At 39.2% G+C, this 20,340-nt stretch overlaps 1 protein-coding gene across 1 annotated transcript; it reads left to right on the top strand.

The window, feature by feature from the left end:
• Positions 1-2,930: 2,930 nt before the first annotated feature.
• Positions 2,931-15,706, top strand: LOC115442022 (protein toll-like). Its single transcript, XM_030166972.2, has 7 exons — positions 2,931-3,784; positions 4,628-5,582; positions 12,822-12,985; positions 13,551-13,699; positions 13,789-13,902; positions 14,154-14,513; positions 14,599-15,706. The coding sequence occupies exons 2-7, from the start codon at positions 4,699-4,701 to the stop codon at positions 15,580-15,582; spliced, it is 2,655 nt and encodes an 884-aa protein (XP_030022832.2). The 5' UTR covers positions 2,931-3,784; positions 4,628-4,698; the 3' UTR covers positions 15,583-15,706.
• The last annotated feature ends 4,634 nt before the right edge of the window (positions 15,707-20,340 follow it).

Genomic DNA, 20,340 nt, shown 5'->3' with positions numbered 1-20,340 from the left:
GTTGTAGTAGGCTATAGATTGTAATTAATTTAAATAAATCCGTGATAAGTTTATTTTTCTTTGTAATTTTTTTTTATAAAATCAATGAATGTTATTAGGCAGATATGTTTAAAAATATCTACGTTTCATTAGCTACTACAGAAGAAGTGTCAGAGAATGGTTAGACATTAGTTTCCCTAACAAGTGGATCGGAAGAGGTGGACCCATAGCGTGGCCAACAAGAAGTCCAGGCCCGACCCCCATGGATTATTATGTATGGGGTTTTAAGACAAAGAATTATCGATGCAGTTAATAAAATAAGAAGCACTCCAACAACGTAGTAAAGATTGAATTAAGACGCAGAATGAGAGATGTGTGCGAAACAGAGGTGAACATGTGGAAAATGAACTATAGATAGTTACCATGTTAGAAATTAATGTAACATAAAAATAAACATAATTATAATAAATTTGACTTTATTCCTTAGTTCTACCTGGAAGCCTTTCATCAATGTTTTTTTCCAAAAATATGGATAAAACTCTAGCTTGTTATACCTTGTTGGGTAGCTAATAAAAAGTAGATATTTTTAAACATATCTGCCGAATAAAATTCATTGATTTTATAAAAATACTAGCAAACCCGGCGAACTCCGTTTCGCCACCAGATGGCTTCGTTTTTTGTAACATTTCGTTTGGGGATTAAAAGATAATTGCAATTAATAACAATAATTGCAGCAACATCATCAACGGTGGGTGCATTGAATCTTCGCACATGTTCACCTGTTGGGGTACGATCGAATGATTTTAACTCAATCCTTATTCTAAAACGATTCAAGTCCGTGACTCTCACCCATTCACTCCCTAAATGTTGTCCATTAACAGGCTTATACCAATGTCTGGGGTTGGATATACTTTCTATCCACCCGAATTGCAACCACTGCCACACAGGGGTGGTAAAACCCGCTATAGTGGCAATAGGGATTTGGATCCAATAAATGATGGCAAAAGGAAGAGCGTCAAAATGTGGGGCTGATTACAGCGGGAGGGGTTAAAGATTCGAGTTTATTTTATAAAACAAAAGGCATTTCAATTCAACAAATATTTTTTTTTTTTATTGTACGGGTAATTAAGAAACTATTACAACACAAGCAATGAAATCTTCTTGACACTTTGTTTTGTTATGTTTATATTATGCACATGCAAAAAAGTCTTTAGTCGGTGCCTAATTCAAATTTATCAAATTGTTTCTGTCTTGTATTTTGAGTGCGTACCTAGCTTAGTTACTAATGTAAAATTAGTGTTTATGTCAATATTCCTGGCACCACTCGACTCAGTCACAACTGTTTCGGACTGTCAACTTACTGGTTTTATACTGGCTGAACATGGACTGTGACTTCGCGAAATCGGCCTCTAGGTATAGTATCACAATGTGGTATTTAATAACGTATTAATGTAACGAATAAGAAAATTAGCCGCACGAACATTGACAACATAAAATATGGCTCATTAAAATAATCATTATTAATACTTATAAATATGGGTTTAGAGAATTTATTTTACTCATTAAAGATAAGATGTCCAATTACAATGAGTATTAGTAAATTAAAGTTACTTAAAAACTATGGTCAGCTCAATCAATCTTTACGTGTATTTAAGATATTTCTTCCCTTACAAATTTTCTAAGCCTTGTTTTAAATATCTCCGTTGATTTACTATATTTTATATTGTTTCGAAGACTATTGTATAATTGCGCACCCTCAAACATTATATTTTTCTTACCGTGACTGCTGGTTCTGTGGTGTCTTAATTTAATTTTGTTAGTGTTTCTTAAACCATGATGGTATGTTCTCATTGTAATTGAATGTCTGATTGTATTTTATTAGTCAATATTTTCCTAATTAGAATAGAGGTTGTATATGAATAAAATTGTTTTATATTAAATATACCTATCTCTTTTATGTCTTAGTTAGAATTCATAATTAGCTGCTTTATAGAACATCGCAAAGGTTCCTAATACACTATTTATGATTATGTTATAGATATGAACGACAAAAGACGCGAGATCTAAATGGGTGCCAAGCTCAATGGTCAGTCCTGGAATTTATTGTAACAACATACAATCTTTATAGCAACTTGAAATATAATTTCTTATTTTAACTTGGGATAATATATTGAGGTCTAAGGTCTAACTTGGCTGGTTCGAATATACGAATTATAATAATGGAAAGGTCGGGAGAAAATTATAAATATAAAATTCGCAATAAAATCCGAAAAAAGTTTAATTTTAGTAGGTACTTAATCGTAATAAAATGAATTAAGAAGGTATTCCGCTCGTTATATATTCACGTGAAGATCTCAAAATCCACATAAAGCCAGGCTCTCATCAATTTTGATTGCTGATTCTTACATTACACGCACTAAGTTCCTAAGAAAAGGAAAAAAGTTCCTAAGTACTAACTTTAAGGAAAAAACGGATGGAATTTTGCATACACTGATGCAAAATTCCATTATCCAACAAACAACTAGTTTGTTATAAAAATCTAACGAATTTGAGTCATTGCTTTGACGTCATATATTCTCTAATAACCTCTCACAAACGTTTCTGTCGCAACTCTGATAAGCAGTTCCCAGTACGGCAGGAGCTAAATCGACTTTTGTGACGTGTAAACGCCAGAGGTGACGCACTTATCAACATGTAAGTAGATAGACTATTATTTTTTTAACCTAACTATACATTTGTTCGCCTGGCAGGGCCGGCTCATACAAACATATTGGACTTTTGGGTGAGCGGTTTAGGCACTCGGACTAATAATTGTTGGATTACGGACTGCATTGATATAAAATATATATCTTCCCATACGGCCTACGGGTCACGGCGATGTGTTTATTAAATAGGTAAGTAAAATATATGTTTTTATACGTTACTTATATAATAAAAACAAATAAAGTTGGATCTAAAAACATTACAAATCAAAGGAACTTTAGCTTTGTATAAAATTATTAAAAAACTACGCAAATCGGCCTACGAATTCAGAATAATCGAATTACATAGGTACATAAAAATATACTGGAATTTTTGAAAGAGAAAAAAAAAGTTGTAGGTAGGTATCTAGAATTGCAGGTCAAATAAAATTGTAACCGATGAAAGCTTACCACGCATAATTATTGTTAAATCACGATAAGTTTTGGCACGGCATTGTAAGTTATTCACAATATGACCCGAAGTGTCAGCGCCGCACATGCGCGGGAGCACTCGTACTTATACCCGACATTGTGACTAAATACCTAATTTTATAATTTTATGTTTTGCTCATCGCCCGTAGTAGTCCAGTAGTCAGTGATCAGTGTTACTACACTATTTTGCTTCACAGCGATTAGTCAACACACGCATATTGTTGACTTCAACAAACAATTATTACGCAAATCGTGATATTTGAATGCAGTGAGACGAATCAACGATTATTCAAACGTTATTTTCGCGGGATGTTTCTCTGTTGGGGGTACTTTTGCGTGGTGTGCAGTCAAAGGTTTATTTTATCGGGTATTGTGCTCTTCAAGTGTTGACGCGGCGGATTATCGTCGGTTAGACTAATAAATCGTGTCGATTTATGTGTGACCCACTACGGTGTCGTGCGACGTGATGCAGGCTCGGCGGTGGTGCGCGGCACTGCTATTAATGCAGACGCTGAGCTGGCTCGGAGACAGTAAAATCATACCGCGTCCCGAGTGTGCGCCAGCCGCAGACTGACAACTTATACGAGACAACATAACCTATGAATATGCACAATTCTACTTCAACGTATCAGGTAACTATCTGTTCTCAACTAGCTCCCGCTGCGGCCTAGGTTTACCCAAATAAGTCGCCAACATAATATTATAGAACGTGTTTATTACTACTGCCGACTATACCTAATTTCAGAGATATATATTGTTTTATTAATATCTATATATATAATATCTTTTTTTTGTAACCGGCTTTAAGAAAGACAAGGTTCTTATTAAGATAAATATGAATTGCTCAATCACGGTGTAGTCTGTAGATCCCTATGTACATGATGATCACCAAACGAGCTAATGAATTGGTGTGTTGGTTTTCTTAACATCAAATCTATTAAATGTTTCTTGTGTAATAAAATCTTTTCCTGCTACCGTGTATTATTCTTCATTTGCTGCACTTCACCACCTACCATCCCCCATAACACCTATGTGACGTAATTTATGCCATATAGGCCTTTGCATTCTGTAGTTACCTACCAATACCTTGAAGCTATACCAAATCCCACAAAAAAATAATCATTAAAGTCGTATTAGATTTTGGGAAGTTACATAACTGTATCCTACGAATTTAAAGTCAGATGCCAGTAAAGTCAAAGTTGGACCGTTTAGATATATTACATGACTTAATAACTTCAGTGTGGATTTATCATAATACTATAATGAATGTCACTAAACCACCGCGTCCTTATAACTGGTCCTAGTATAGTGTCACATTTTTAAATTTTACAACAAAAATTCCAATTCCTATTTGGAATTAAACATAGTACTTTTGGAGTTTTAATACAATGTTAAATGTATACACTATACACGTAACAATAGCTTAGCTTATGAGTCGATCTCGTCCATTCACGCACATTTGTCTTATTTCACAGGACATGAAGTGAAATTTGAACATGACATCGGAAACGACTTCGATGTCGAATTGTCATGCAATTACATCGCCATGGACAACGCAATGCTGCCGCGGTTCTCAACGACCTTTTCAGTCAACGTAATAGTGGTTAAAGAATGTACTTTGCCAAGAAGTGGGTCAATCGATGCCGCTGTCGGTGCACTTAATATCAACATTTTGTCGGGGCTGACTCTGGACAAATTCCAAGAGCCGGCGGTGATCACGCGCGCACATCTTACCGGTTTACAACGACTAGAGAGGCTGGAGCTACACGGTAACTCAAACACAAGCCTCGCCCCCGGCGCACTGGCCGCGCTCTCCGCCGCGTCCGCACTGAAATTTCTTGTATTGCATGCAGTACGCGTGCCCGCCGCTGACCTGGCGCGCTTGCCGTCGTCACTGCAAGAACTAGCGTTGTGGGATGTGGGCGTTGCGAGTATGCATTTAGATTCATCGGTTAATTTGACGTCACTCATAATAATCGATACACATTATCCTGTCGTCGTGAATGTGAGCAACGCCGTTGCGCTCAGAGACTTGCACATATATACCCCGAGTACTGTGTTGACCGAAGATGCGCTCCCGTCGTCACTCAACTCACTTGAACTAGCGGGGTGGAACGAAACGCATCCGGTGCCCAAGACACGTTGCGCACAACTTGAGAGACTTGTGATATTCGGCACCAACAATGATGCCTATCCGTTGACTCTCCCGGACGAGTGGCTGTCCAACTGTGGGCAGCTGACGGATCTCGAAATGGACTCCGTGCCGATTAGCGGCGTACTTCCGGCGCGGATGCTGGCTAACGCAATTAGGCTTAAAACGATTACTATCCGGAACTGTAACCTGACCGCGTTGCCGTCGGGCCTGTTAGACGACACGCTGAACCTCATCAGTCTCAACTTGTCCAACAATCAACTCGCATCGTTGCCCAGGTTTGTGTTTTACTTATTACATTGGATTGTCAAAGTATACTAGTCATTTGATTGTAAAAAACATGACATCACTAGGTGTTATGTTTTATACAATCATAATGACATTTCAATAATTCTAATTTGGCATAATCATATACCTATATCTTAATGAAATGTAATTTTTGAAAGACGACCAACCGATTATGTTGTGTTTGCCTGTTTAATATTACTATTTTATTTTTTTTCTTTTCTCATGACTGAAAATTATGATTGTAAATGTAGGCGAATGCACGCTGTACGCCGTTATTTAAGTATGAATCTATGTTCTCTCTTATTTCCTATCTTTAATTTTATTTTATGCCGCTCCAGGTTTAATCGATTGGATTTCATCTTATCCCATGTTAACGGTGACATGAGTGAATAAGCTTATATAACTATTGTGACTATGTACAAGAAAGACTTGGATTTTTTTTTTACAAAAGATGTACTTACTGAACAATTGATGACAAAAAAGAAAGCCCGGAGTTTCTTTCTGCCTTTCTTATTCGGATAGTCATCACTTAGGTAGCTAGTGAAAGGCTGGTAGGTTAGCTAGGTTAGGGCTCATGTCCTCGCCGGTGAGGATCGCGACGCGTTATCCTTCTATTTCCCCCTACTCGCCAGCCCGAGCTGGTTACTTTGGTTTGTACCTTGTTTTTATTATAAATTTTATCCCTAATTTAAAATGTCCATAGTTAAATAAGTAATTTTAATAGTCGTTTAGAAAAATTATAATTATTCTTATGAGCGTTTACGCATCCGCGCGCCGTATGTCTCAAAAACAGCACTTTTCGAAGGAGATAATATCCATCAAAACATTATTTTAAAAACATATGTGTTGGCAACACCGAAAAAAGAAGGACATGGAACGGGTTGAAGTAAGCGCGATTGATAGCGTCTGACCGCCATAGAAGTTTATTATGAAAAGCGAACTTCTGTTTAAGAAAAAGAAAAAGGGGTTACTGTCTAGACTACGTTTCGCTTGGGAAATCTATGCCCTAATTATTGTAATTCCACGCGTAGCACTAACTTATATATTATAATTCTCTTTGCACCAACTCCTGCCGTGTGTTTTGTTGATTTACATATGAATTAGTAATTATTATAGAAAATTTTGTTGTCTAAAAAGTTAGCAGAGAATTTTTTTAGATTTATTGAGTATTTGTAAATTGTTTAATGATTACTGAACAGAGGTTTTCAAATTTGCGTTTCGAACGTCTATTTCGAAGCTCAAAATAAGAAAGGAACATAACAATATGTTATTTTTATCTAACTAAAAAGATCCTGAAGAAAAAAGTTAGTAGAGAAAAAATATATTTAATTCATGAGAAATAAAAATTCAAAGAATTCGAAAATTTCAGAAATGTTGGTCATTTAATTATTTTTTTTTTATCACTATATCTTACTTAATTGAATATAATATTGGATTACTATAATAGAAGAATGGCATTTATGTAAATGGCATTTATGTAGCGAACTCTAATTTCACTGTAACTTCAGTGCGTAATCTCATGACGTCACACTGTGCAGTCGCGGAGGTTTCAAATCCGAGCTGTAAGGTTTTCATAGTGAGCTGTTACTTTAAATACTCGGACCCGGTAGGACCACATATACACCATCTCCGCCAGGTTTTACGATCACTTGCAGGTCGTAAAGTAATTATAGGCGCTGACATTAATGCGTCATCTACTCTTTGGTATGGCAAATATCGATCTACCGATACCGATCGGCGTTGCGCCGTCGAAGATTTCATCGCAGAGATGAATCTTGGTATTCACAATACTCCCGATGCACCACCAACTTACTGTAGCCCTACGGGCGAGTCTTCTATTGACGTCACACTTTCTAGTGGAGACGTTCGACTTGATAGGTGGCGTGTCCTGCCGGATGCGTCATGTAGTGACCATCGCCTGATTGTGTACGAATTCTTGCCTAGATTGACACAAGGTTTTATTCATAACAACTATGATTTTAGATATAAAACTAAAGGGGCTAACTGGGACTTTTTTAGCTCTTTATTTGCTAGACATGCCAGAGATTTTACTCGCAATGATCTCTCACCTGAAACATGTGCTGAACTTATGTCGGCCACGTTCACATACTGTGCAGATGTTGCTATCGGTCGAGGTTCAATTACAAATACTCGTAGATGTGATTGGTGGAACGAAAATCTAGTCCACCTACGCCGAATTTTTCGTAGGGCGCGCAGGAGGTTTAATAGGCTTAAAAAGCGTTGTGTCACAGGTGACACTTTTACATCTGCTTTTAATGAACTTAAAATTGCCAGGTCGCACTATAGAGCAGCAGTACAAAAATCGAAAGGTAATTTATTGCGTAAAATCGCCGCGCGGTTAGATAAGGAGGGCCCGTGGTCTCCCCTTATACCAAGAGTTTAAAGCAAATAGACCAATTAATTTATCTTACATCGATAATATTAAATTTAATAATAGCTATACGACTGGTATTGAGGAGACTACGGAAGCACTGTTGCATTCACTTATACCCGATGATATTATTAATGACAACAATTATCACAACCAAATTAGAATGTGGGCCGCGGAATTGCCAAACTCTCCAGTCTCAAACCTTGCGACATTAGATGAATTTATTGCCATTGTTGCATCTCTGCCGTTAAACAAAGCCTCCGGCGAGGATAAAGTGTCTAACAAGATGATTAAAGAAGCGTGTAAATCAGCCGGAGATTCGTTACTATCTGTCTTTAACCGATGTATTGCTGAAGGTATATTTCCGCGAATATGGCGCTCCGGTTTCATTCGAATAATACCTAAAAGTGGCGACAAGGCTCCCGATGATCCCAAGTCATATAGACCTATTACGTTGTTACCATCTTTAGGTAAACTTCTAGAACGCCTCATTGTCCCTCGTCTGCTACCGGGCGGACCAGTATTTCACAAAAATCAATTCGGATTTCCCATAGGTAGGTCGACTACAGACGCGGCAATATCGGTTAGAAGAACAGTAAGTATATCGGAACATAAATATGTACTCGGTATCTTCTTAGACATCTCCGGTGCCTTCGACAATGCTTGGCGGCCTATGATACTTCTTAAGTTAAAAATACGAGGCTGCTATAGGAATATATATTCCCTAATTTACTCATACTTCTCGTACGGAACATCCAAACTGAAACTCGGCCACCATGCCGTGTCGAAGTCGCTGAGTATGGGATGTCCACAAGGCTCAGTTGTAGGTCCTTATTTATGGAACTTGAGCTTCGATGATTTTCTTTCAATTCCCTTACCTGTAGGATGCACTTTAACCGGATATGCGGATGACGGCCTCTTACTAATAGAATCTAATAGTAGATCGGGGCTTGAAAGTTTGGCGGATACGTGTTTACAATTAATATCTGAATGGGGTGAAAGAAATCGCCTTACATTCGCACCTCACAAAACGTTCCAACTGCTTTTAAAAAGTATATTAAAATCACCGCCGCGAATAAAATTTAATAATATTGTTGTAAAAAGGAAAGAATCGGTTTGTTATTTAGGTTTGATTTTAGAACGAAATTTTTCCTTTCTAGAGCATATAAAAAACGTCGGGGAAAAATCAAAACGTAACTTTTACGCCTTGACAAGGATATCGACCTCTACGTGGGGACTGTCTTTCACTACGCTCAAAATCATCTATGGAGCGACTTACTTAGCTTGCATTACATACGGATCACCTGTATGGGCCGATAGGGCAACTATCGGTGCTGTGCGCAGGAAACTGCTCCAGAGTCAACGATTGGCGTTGATATTCTTGTGCAAGGCGTATAGAACTGTTAGTACAGAAGCTTTGCCTGTCCTCGCGGGTGTACTCCCTGTCGATTTGAGGTACAGCGTCGCGCCGCTATGTATTACTCAACCAGAGAGGATATGGATAAAAAGTTTCTTACGTCTCGCGAGCTCTTAAGAATCGATAGACTATTTAAAACGCACACTGATGTACACAACGAGTTATTAAATGAATGGCAATGTAGGTGGGACTCGTCTTCGAAAGGGCGTCATTTATATAAATACTTTCCGTACGTTCGCGATCGCCTAATTAAAACTTGGCTAGAAATAGATTACTGTGTATCGCAATTTCTTACCGGCCATGGTAATTTTAAGGGTAAACTGTTCTCATTTAGGCTGGTTGATTCTCCTGCGTGCCCATGCTCTACACCTGGTTACGAGGTTGAACAATCTGCTCATCACGTACTTTGGGAGTGTGGTCTCTGGCATGAAGAGCGCAACATCATGTTAAACAGTATGCAAATAACATCTGGGGTTGTATACTACATGGACCTTGTTGAGACTAGACGGAATTTCCGTGCTTTCCGGCGTTTTTGCCATGCCTATTGTAATCAAATCTAACAGCTCATGTGATAGGACCCTTTCATTTAATTTTATCCGTGGTGCTTTATACCTAGCTTATCTAGTTGTAAACGTCCCTATCCTTGAGGTTAAATCGCCTCCTTACATCATGATTTTGTCACCCGCATTGCTCTGGAGGGAAGTGGACAATTAATATTTCCAACTCCTCCCTATTTTTTCTATTTGATTAATTTCGTTGCGGGATAATGACATATTAGTTTTCCCTGAGACTCGCCGAGCTTCACTGCTCGGTGTCACAAAATGCGTGCCACTGCTGATCCTGGCTTACAGGAGTTGTAGTGGTGGGTGTGAGGGCGGGAAAGTCTCTATAATAGAAGAACATCTCCTTAAAAACATACAATTTAAAAATTCAACAAAATTAGCTCTGTTATTTTTCTATAAATATTTTAAATACCACTATAAAACGCAACGCGCAAGTCGTTTCAAATTAGTCCGCCTTGAGGCTTTCTAGAGAGAGGACGTATCGCTCGTCGCTCCGGCCAGACTCAAGTTGGCATTTTGCTGTGCGTAAACAAAATAGTCACGTGTATACAGTGATTGCCACATCTTAGTACTTTAGTAAGTAAAATATTTTTTTCTTTAATGAGTGACAATAATTTTAGTAGTTACTATAAATTATTATTATATTATTATGTTTCAGACACAATGGGAAATAAAGCTATTTCTAGGCAAGAAAAGGAAACGCAACAACGCTGAAAACTAAAAGATTGATGTACTAATGTTATAACATGCGTCTGTAGTTATGGTTGTTGCTTTTTTGCAGGCAAAACAATTTGCTACAAATTATGGCTTTACAAAATTTTTGTAAGACGTATAGTTTCCGAGATATCGCGAAAAAAGTGTTTTCACCCCTTTTTCCAAGATGGCGGCCGGGGGACAAGGGTGGCGACCCCACAAACTTGAGGTTAAGCTTCTATTGACCCCCCACACATGGCCCAAAAATAAAATTACGTCCTCCAAGAAATGCAATATTCAGTCCTTAAATTGTAACATTTCAATGGACTAAACGTACATTTCAAAACTCGTCTTACGCCCGCGGCGTGCGCGGTTGTATGCGGTACCCGCTGTATTGGCGGCCAACTAGTAGAATCGTGCGGGCCACGGTAGCACCAGCGTGCTCTGTAGTTAGTAGGTGGGCGACTGCAGTAGTCGGTAGGGGAGGGGTGGTTACAGAAATCTGACGCCATTTTCCTCCATCGTGATCGTTTCTGATATGTGTCCATGGCGTTCTGGAACTCAACTGACCGTTAACTGTCCATCTTGTAACCGCCCGCCTTGCGATAATCGCTCGCCAAGTTTGCAGGACATAATCGGAACCGCGGTGGTTACAAATCGCACAGATCTCCGGTCGTCATGAGTTTGGAAATAAAACAGCCGTTTCTCAACCACGGCGGGCGCGAGTAAAACAGCTTCGTGAGTTCTTAGCCTTATAGAATCACTTTGCTGTCCCGTTGTCAAAACGTTTACAACTCACCAAATACCCCGTGCGCGAGTCCCACTCGCACTTGGCTGATTTTTTTGCATAATGCATAGGTACGCTTACTTTCAAATAACAAGGTTTTTGTGTTCACTGGTGCGCACTGTTAAGAAAATTCAAGTGACGAAAGACGGAATCCTATATCTTTCTCCTCTTTGAACCTTAGAAATATGGGATTTGGTAATTTATGTAGCTAGTGAATAAAACTACTAGTAGTAGTTAGTATACCTATCTTCTTAACTATTTGGGCTAGTTTAGGTTTACACGCTCACATCAATTTTACATATTATTTTATCCTGACGTTTAACCCTGTGCAGGTTTCGGCGTCATTATACTTGTATAAATTAAACGCGTCTAGATCCATATGCAGTTTTACTTAAGTATGTAGTGTTTGCGTAAACTTCGATAACAATAATAGTATACTCTATATATTTTTCTATATAATTTTTAGGTAATCGAGCCTGATATATTACACTCAAAATAAATAAGGTTATTAAAAGCCGCAAAATTATAGATTTCCAATATTTTTTGGATCAAATTAAAACACTCAATAACCACAACAAAGCAACAGGTATATATACTATTACTATGTGTTTATATATTTATGTCTATTACTTAAAACCTTACCATAGCCTTGCCTTAGCCATGTAATAAAAATTTATTTAAAAATTATAATTTACGAAACGAGCAATCAGAGCAAGGCACGTGCCTCGAGCGGGGTCGAGGCGCCATCTTTACTATTCAGGTAGGCCTTGAGTGCTTTGGACATTCGTTGGAGGATTGATGATAGTGACTGGTCGAGTTGATCGAGTTGGATCGTTGAGAATATTTGTTGGTTAAAGTAAGATCGGTGCCCTGAACCCGCTGCTCGGTCTTAATTGTCCACTTTTCTATCGTCATTATTGTAAAGTGAGAAATATCGTTTAATTTAAATTTAAATATAAAGATATCTGTGATCATTGTGTTTTGTGCTCGCATTTTACCCTGATGACGCCCACCAAGTCCGCAACCACTAATGACGATGGCGACGGGAACAATGCTTCTCCGACATATATATTTAACTACATAAGATATTCAACAATCTTTGTGCATATTTGATTTGTATTCAAATGCGGAGGCTTGTTATTAGCAATAGTTGTTATGTTTGATATTATATATTTATTTTGTTTATTAGTCTGTAAGCCTTCTTCAAAATAAAAATAAAAAAAGTGGCAGTAGGCCCACACGCTCTTGCAGGGACCTAACATTGCTACTGACGTGGCATGATGTACCGCTGCCGGCTCATTCCAATATTGCCCTCTACACAAATAATACTGTTCACAATTAGAGTCTACCTAAAACATTACGCACTTTTTTGTACAGAGAATTATTTGAGCACACGAAGTTACTACGCAGTCTCATACTATCGAACAACAAGCTGACGAGCGAGGTAGTGTGGACGCTATCCACCGTCACCTCGCTTTTTGAACTAGGGCTCAGCAATAATAACCGCATAGGCGACTTATGTTCCCACGACTCAGTGTCAGGTAAATATTCAACGACTTACTGATAAATATTGTTAATAAGCGTAATTGTCATTCTGTGTTTCGCCTTGCTATGATCAGTGACATTTACCGTCAGAGGAAGAGATACAAAACATTGTATAGTTATAATAAACGCATGCGGCATTTATTAGTGTTACACCAATATAATTAAATAATTTCTTATTTAATTACCACTTCACAACACTTTTATTCAGCGATATTATACGAGACGTCTTTACTTCAAGAGAGCTCAAACAAGAATGCCATCTTCCCGACTGCTATCAATAAAATTATCTCTGTCTACCGACAGACGTCGGTTATACCGGAAGTCAATATTAATAAAGTGACTACCGGATGTAGCTGGTGGGAGCATGCTTTACATCAATAACAAATAATTTATTAACAAATTAATGTTAAAACAAAAGATAATATAATTTTTACAATTTCTATCACTACGTAGGTAGGTCTTATTTGGTAAATTACGCACCCACTAAATAATTTGTAATCACAATGCTCATTTTAAAGCAGTTTTTATAAATGGTTAAATACAAAGACTTTAACTTATTAGCAGGTCCCTCACCACTGAGTTCACTGACGGAGCTAAACTATCTCTATCTGAGCAACACAGGAGTATCACACGTGTGCTCCGACTGGCGAGAAAAGCTAACCTACCTCACGAATCTCAACTTAAGTGACAACCCCATCACTCTCTACAATGTGCGTATACTGCTTCAGGCTGCTAATCTTTCCGTATATACATTTTTGTGGCTACAGTGAATAAGTAATATGATGGATGCTGTCCACAGTTGGCGGATCTACAGTTTCGTCGAATGCAGAAAGGCGCTAGTGTGTATTTAGGACATTTCAAGCAGCAGTTTACGCGCACAGATTACGAACTCGCCCGTAATAACAACATTGAGGTGAGTTGCACCCCCTGTGCCCGCTGTATCAGCATTAGCTCCAAATCCATAAAAAAGTACGATGTAATTAACCCAAAGCGATGGTAATTGCTACAAGACAGTCGCGATACGAACACTGTAGCACCTGTAGGTGCAAGTATAGTAGTAGTAACAGTGAACGTAAATTGCGTTCTAAAAATGCAATAATATTTGTCATTAGACTCCATAGTATATTATAGTATAATGCAAAGGTAACGCACTCTCGGTTTCAGGCTGTCGTAACTCTCTCCGGTTCGTTAGAATGCGACTGCAATTCATACTGGGCAGCACAGGTGTTCCGTATGAAAGCTTGGCGGGCATCCAGCTCCATGATATATTGTGAAAAAAAACCGGTCATTGAGGTGGATCCCGACACCTTTACCTGCCTTGACCCAGCGAAGTGTGCTACGCTGGCGGATAGTTGTACGTGTCGTATCCGCGACGACATCCAGTACAAACAAGTGGTCGTTGTGCACTGCACCGGACTCGCCGAGTTCCCGCGCCTGCCACCAACCACGGACAAGTGGATCCTGCACCTGCCCCACAACAACATATCATACCTCGCCGCGGCCGACGTATCCCCGAACATCGTGGTGAGTATATCCAGTCGTGGACAGTGTTTATTTCCCACTTCGAGGATTACAATAATATGAAAGTTCACTTTCTGTTTTAACAAAGGAACTCGATCTAAGAAACAATTCAATCAAGAAAATTGACGTAGAGGCGTCGGCGAAACTAGTCTCCGTCCAGCTGCAACTGGGTGGTAACCCGATCGAGTGTGACTGCGAGGCGTTGCAGATGCTGGCGCCGCTGTTCAAACCTGACTCAAAGCTGCTTGACAGAAAGAACGTGAAATGTGAAAACGACGCGCAGATTACCTTGACGATGCTGAAATTATGTACTAAGTCATCCAATGGGCTGGTGTACTTGCTGTTCCTGTTGCTGTTACTCGCATTTGTCGTAACCGGACTGCTCGCACGAACCGCAATACGTCTGCGCATCAAAATGATCCTCATGAGGCTGGGCTGGATGTCGAGGCTACTGGAGCCCGCGGACGACGATCGCCCGTACGACGCGTTTGTGTCTTTCGCACACGAGGATGAGGAGCTGGTGATGGAGCAGCTGGCGGCACGGCTCGAGAGCGGCTCGCGGCCGTACCGACTGTGTCTGCATTACCGCGATTGGGCGCCAGGCGAGTGGATCCCGGCGCAAATAGCGGCTTCGGTGCGGGCCTCTCGGCGCACGGTGGCGGTTGTGTCGGCGCACTACTTACAGTCGGGCTGGGCGCTTGCCGAGATCCGGGAGGCGACCGCAGCCTCGCTGCAAGAAGGCATGCCACGTCTCATCATCGTGCTGCTCGACGAGACCGACCGGGTGATGCTCGATATAGACCCTGAGTTGCGCGCCTATGTGCGCAACAATACCTACGTGCGCTGGCATGATCCATGGTTTTGGGAGAAGCTGAAGCAGGCGCTGCCTCCACCGCGGGAACAACGGTCGCAGATAGCTCCGTCGCTACCAGCGCTGGCGCTGTCTCATGACAGCCTAACTCTGCACACGTACTCTCCCCGAGAAAGTGACCCAGCGCCCGCTGCTAAGCCCGCGCACACTCCGCACGAGACGGACGAGCCAGCGCCGGACGCGAGTCCTTGCTACACATAAATCCAGAACTTGCGTGTACCCATCGATATACAGGTCGATTTTGACATTGTGTTACTAAATGAAACCACATTCTCGTCTTCACTTTTGCTGACATTGTGCCAAAAATCATCCATTAATAACGAATATTTCCACCAAAAAATTCTGGTTTTAGTATCCTGATTTTTTTATCATTTTGTATTTTTAATGCGAATATGACATGTGCATGAGTGTATTTCTCACCGAAAGTATGATGTTGCCGCTGCGGAAAATTACTTTAGAGTAGTAGTAGTAGTGGCACTAGGACATGTAAAGTTAAAATTACTTTTTATTAATATTTATTTTTTTCAAAACTTACACGTTTTCGTTTTACATCTACGGCTCAAGTAACTTATTGTAAAGTGTAAAGTTTCATTTAGTACCGCAATGTCAAAATGACCCTGTATATGTAGTCGTTACTGCTCATTTTTAAATAAATTACTGATTATAACATTAAGTTTGCTATGTTGCTCAAATCTAGATATAGTTACTAAGTGTAGAACAAAGCTGATTGGGCGCAATAATTGCAAAGATAAACGAACTTTAACTAACTGAAGTTCGACTGGAATTATACGTTCCGCTGTCTTAAAATGGACTAAAGATAAAGGCTGAGATATGAAATTGCTAAATTATAGATTTGCTAAATTTTATGATCATTGCATGATGATGCATAGTATTATCTAGTAGTTTAGTATAATTACTGACACACATTTCTATGTAAATACTCTGTAAATTGATTTTAAATTAAGGAAACCAATTTTTAAGCAGAAGAAACGACATCGTCACGTCGGACACATATCGGAGAATTAGTGTAAGAAGGTAATATGAAGCCTGCCAACACACAGAAGACCATCGCGTGGTCGTGTACTGACGCGCTAAACCTCGCATTATCCTGACCTGTCAGTATCTTTTAATATTATTTAACGGAAGCAATATATTATAAAACAAAGACCCCAGCCACATCTGTCTGCCTGATTGAACGCGATAGACTCAAAAATAACTAAATGGATTTCGATAAAATTTGGATGGTGATAGTTAGAGACTCTGGAAAGAACATAGGCCACTTTCTATGACGGGAAAATATATAGCGTAACTTTTATAACAGAAAACTTTAGCCCGGAAAAACTTTGTCATACGGTTGGAGCCGCGGGCAAAATAATAATAATATCAGCCCTGTATTATATACTTGCCCACTGCTGAGCGCGGGCCTCCTCTACTACTGAGAGGGATTTGGCCTTAGTCCACCACGCTGGCCTAGTGCGGATTGGTAGACTTCACACACCTTCGAAATTCCTATAGAGAACTTCTCAGATGTGCAGGTTTCCTCACGATGTTTTCCTTCACCGTTAAAGCGAACGATAAATTCACAAAGAATACACACATGATTTTTTTGAAAAGTCAGAGGTGTGTGCCCTTGGGATTTGAACCTGCGGACATTCGTCTCGACAGTCCGTTCCACACCCAACTAGGCTATCGCCGCGGGCAAAAGCTAGTAATTAAATATTGCGGCTTTTTAATCCAAGAGAATCTTAAGTAAGTATAGAGGAATAAATTACCGCAACTTAATATTTATAGGTACGAGATGTTTTCCTGTTATATTATTAATTTATACTTGAGATCATAGTGTGGTATTATATATATATATATATATATATATATATATATATATATATATATATATATATATATATATATATATATATATATATATATATATAATATATATACTAGCTTTTGCCCGCGGCTCCGCCCGCGTTATAAAGTTTTTCAGGCTAAAGTTTTCCGTTATAAAATTAATAGTTTCCCGGGAGCCTAAGTTCTTCCCAGGGTCTCAAACTGTCTCCATACCAAATTTCATCTTAATATGTTGGGTAGCTTTTGAGTTTAACACGTTCAGGCAGACAGATGCAGCGGGGGACTTTTGTTTTATAATATATTTTTTAGAACTTTTTAAGAGGAACGATCCCGTCATACATCATTGTTGCATAACTTTAACCGTTTACGCAGCGCAGGCAACGCAAGCTCTCAAAACTAATAATTTTCCCCGTATTTGCAACATGTTTCTTTACTGCTCCGCTCCTATTGGTCATAGCGTGATGATATATAGCCTATAGCACTCCACGAACAAAGGACTATCCAACGCAAAAATAATTTTTCAGTTTGGACCGGTAGTTCCTGAGATTAGCCATTACTGCTCCGCTCTTATTGGGTATAGCGTGATGATATATACCCTATAACACTTCACGAACAAAGAGCTATCCAACGCAAAAATAATTTTTCAGTTTGGACCGGTAGTTCCTGAGATTATCCATTACTGCTCCGCTCCTATTGGGTATAGCGTGATGATATATAGCCTATAGCACTCCACGAATAAAGGGCTATCCAACGCAAAAAGAATTATTCAGTTTGGACCGGTAGTTCCTGAGATTAGCCATTACTGCTCCGCTCCTATTAGGTATAGCGTGATGATAAATACTCTATAGCATTTCACGAACAAAGAGCTACCCAACGCAAAAAGATTTTTGCAATTTGGACCGGTAGTTCCTGAGATTAGCCATTACTGCTCCGCTCCTATTGGGTATAGCGTGATGATATATAGCCTATAGCACTCCACGAATAAAGGGCTATCCAACGCAAAAAGAATTATTCAGTTTGGACCGGTAGTTCCTGAGATTAGCCATTACTGCTCCGCTCCTATTAGGTATAGCGTGATGATAAATACTCTATAGCATTTCACGAACAAAGAGCTACCCAACGCAAAAAGATTTTTGCAATTTGGACCGGTAGTTCCTGAGATTAGCCATTACTGCTCCGCTCCTATTGGGTTTAGCGTGATGATATATAGTCTATAGCACTTCACGAACAAAGGGCTATCCAACGCAAAAAGAATTTTTCAGTTTGGACCGGTAGTTCCTGAGATTAGCCATTACTGCCCCGCTCCTATTGGGTATAGCGTGATGATATATAGCCTATAGCACTCCACGAACAAAGGGCTATCCAACGCAAAAATAATTTTTCAGTTTGGACCGGTAGTTCCTGAGATTAGCCATTACTGCCCCGCTCCTATTGGGTATAGCGTGATGATATATAGCCTATAGCACTCCACGAACAAAGGGCTATCCAACGTAAAAAGAATTTTTCGGTTTGGACCGGTAGTTCCTGAGATTAGCGCGTTCAAACAAACAAACAAACAAACAAACTCTTCAGCTTTATATAATAGTATAGATATTAATAGTATCGAAGGCTTTCTTAGTCTTTAAAAATTTGTGCATGATGTTAAAAAGACTTGAGGGTTCAGCAAATGGTAATATCTTCTAATAAACGACATGGTTCAAGTATTTTTTTTGTAGAGGGCAATGTTGCCAACTTGTAACACGGTAACCAGGCCGAATTGAATCAATAGTACATTAGCGCCATTACTTCAGGTGTGGGCGGGCGGGTTTTGGCACGCTGTGTTCAGACACTCGTTTATAACACTAAAAATAAGCATTCGATACCCGTAGTATTCGATAGAGAAATTAATTTATTTTAATTTTATGATTTTTTATGTGTAAAAAGATGTCCTGTGAAAACAGATTTAAAATTCAATAAGAAATGAGGCAGTAATTCATATTTCAAAAATTGCTAGCGCGAAGCGGGTATATCGCTCCATCTCTTTCTTGCGCACGCATCGTAATTACCGATGATATCACTTATGTTAACTTATCACACAGTTTACTGAATAATCACACTTATTCTCGGTTTGAAAGATATATTTGATCACAGTACACAGGTAACAATATGCTTGACACTTGATTTATCGAAGACTAACTCCCTATAGTGGGCTGCATCGCTTTTATAGTATTTGCACCCCACTATTACAATACCACTACCAGCATGTTTGACAGTATCGAACTACCGACAAGAATCAAAAACTATTTATAAAATATGTTAATTATTATCCTTCTACCGCGGCGACAACACTTGCAATTATTTCATCCCTTTTCTGTTTTTTTGGCACTCACCCCTACCACCTAATTTCAATGACTCATAAATTGTAGATTTTCACCATATAAATAAAAATAATTCAAATACCTTATTTTATCACGCTTTTTTATTTAGTATTTTATTATACTCCGCTCTTATCATAATATTATTATATTTTAAATGACAGGACTGGCAATATGTTTTCATAATTGTAACGTCAAGTATTTTGCTAGCATGTTTAGTTTTTTTTTTATTACATTGAGTGAAAACGAGTATGCCTGATGGATAGTTATACGACCGCTCATAAACAGTGGCAACACGGTCTAGAACTATGAATTACAACGGATAGATGTCTTAACATCCACATATATCTATAAGTCTAATGACGCCTGGCTATAATATCCCGCAAACTAGAACACAACAGTGCATGCGCAATACTGCTTGGCGGTATCAATAGACATTGCGGCGGTATCTACCCAAACGGAGCCCCGTATATGGTAGACGAAACCACCAGTAAAAGTTACAGCTCATACGGGAATTCTAATTATAAAGTACTTAGGCTCCTATTGCAAATTAACACGAATCCACGCTAATTTCTCTGGGAATTAAGATATTAGATGGAAAACCTGAATTTTTATATGCGCGCGGCAAAGTTGTTGCACCTGACGGTAGTTGGAGTAGGGTCCAGATAGATTGTTAACTAACTGACCATCACTAGTTTTAACCGAAAATACACAAGGTGATCCCGGTACACAAAATACTTACGAGAGACACTAT

The sequence above is a fragment of the Manduca sexta genome, chromosome 22, assembly GCF_014839805.1.
Source record: "Manduca sexta isolate Smith_Timp_Sample1 chromosome 22, JHU_Msex_v1.0, whole genome shotgun sequence".
In the NCBI taxonomy this organism is placed as follows: domain Eukaryota; kingdom Metazoa; phylum Arthropoda; class Insecta; order Lepidoptera; family Sphingidae; genus Manduca; species Manduca sexta.
This window is presented reverse-complemented; position numbering and strand designations above follow the sequence as displayed.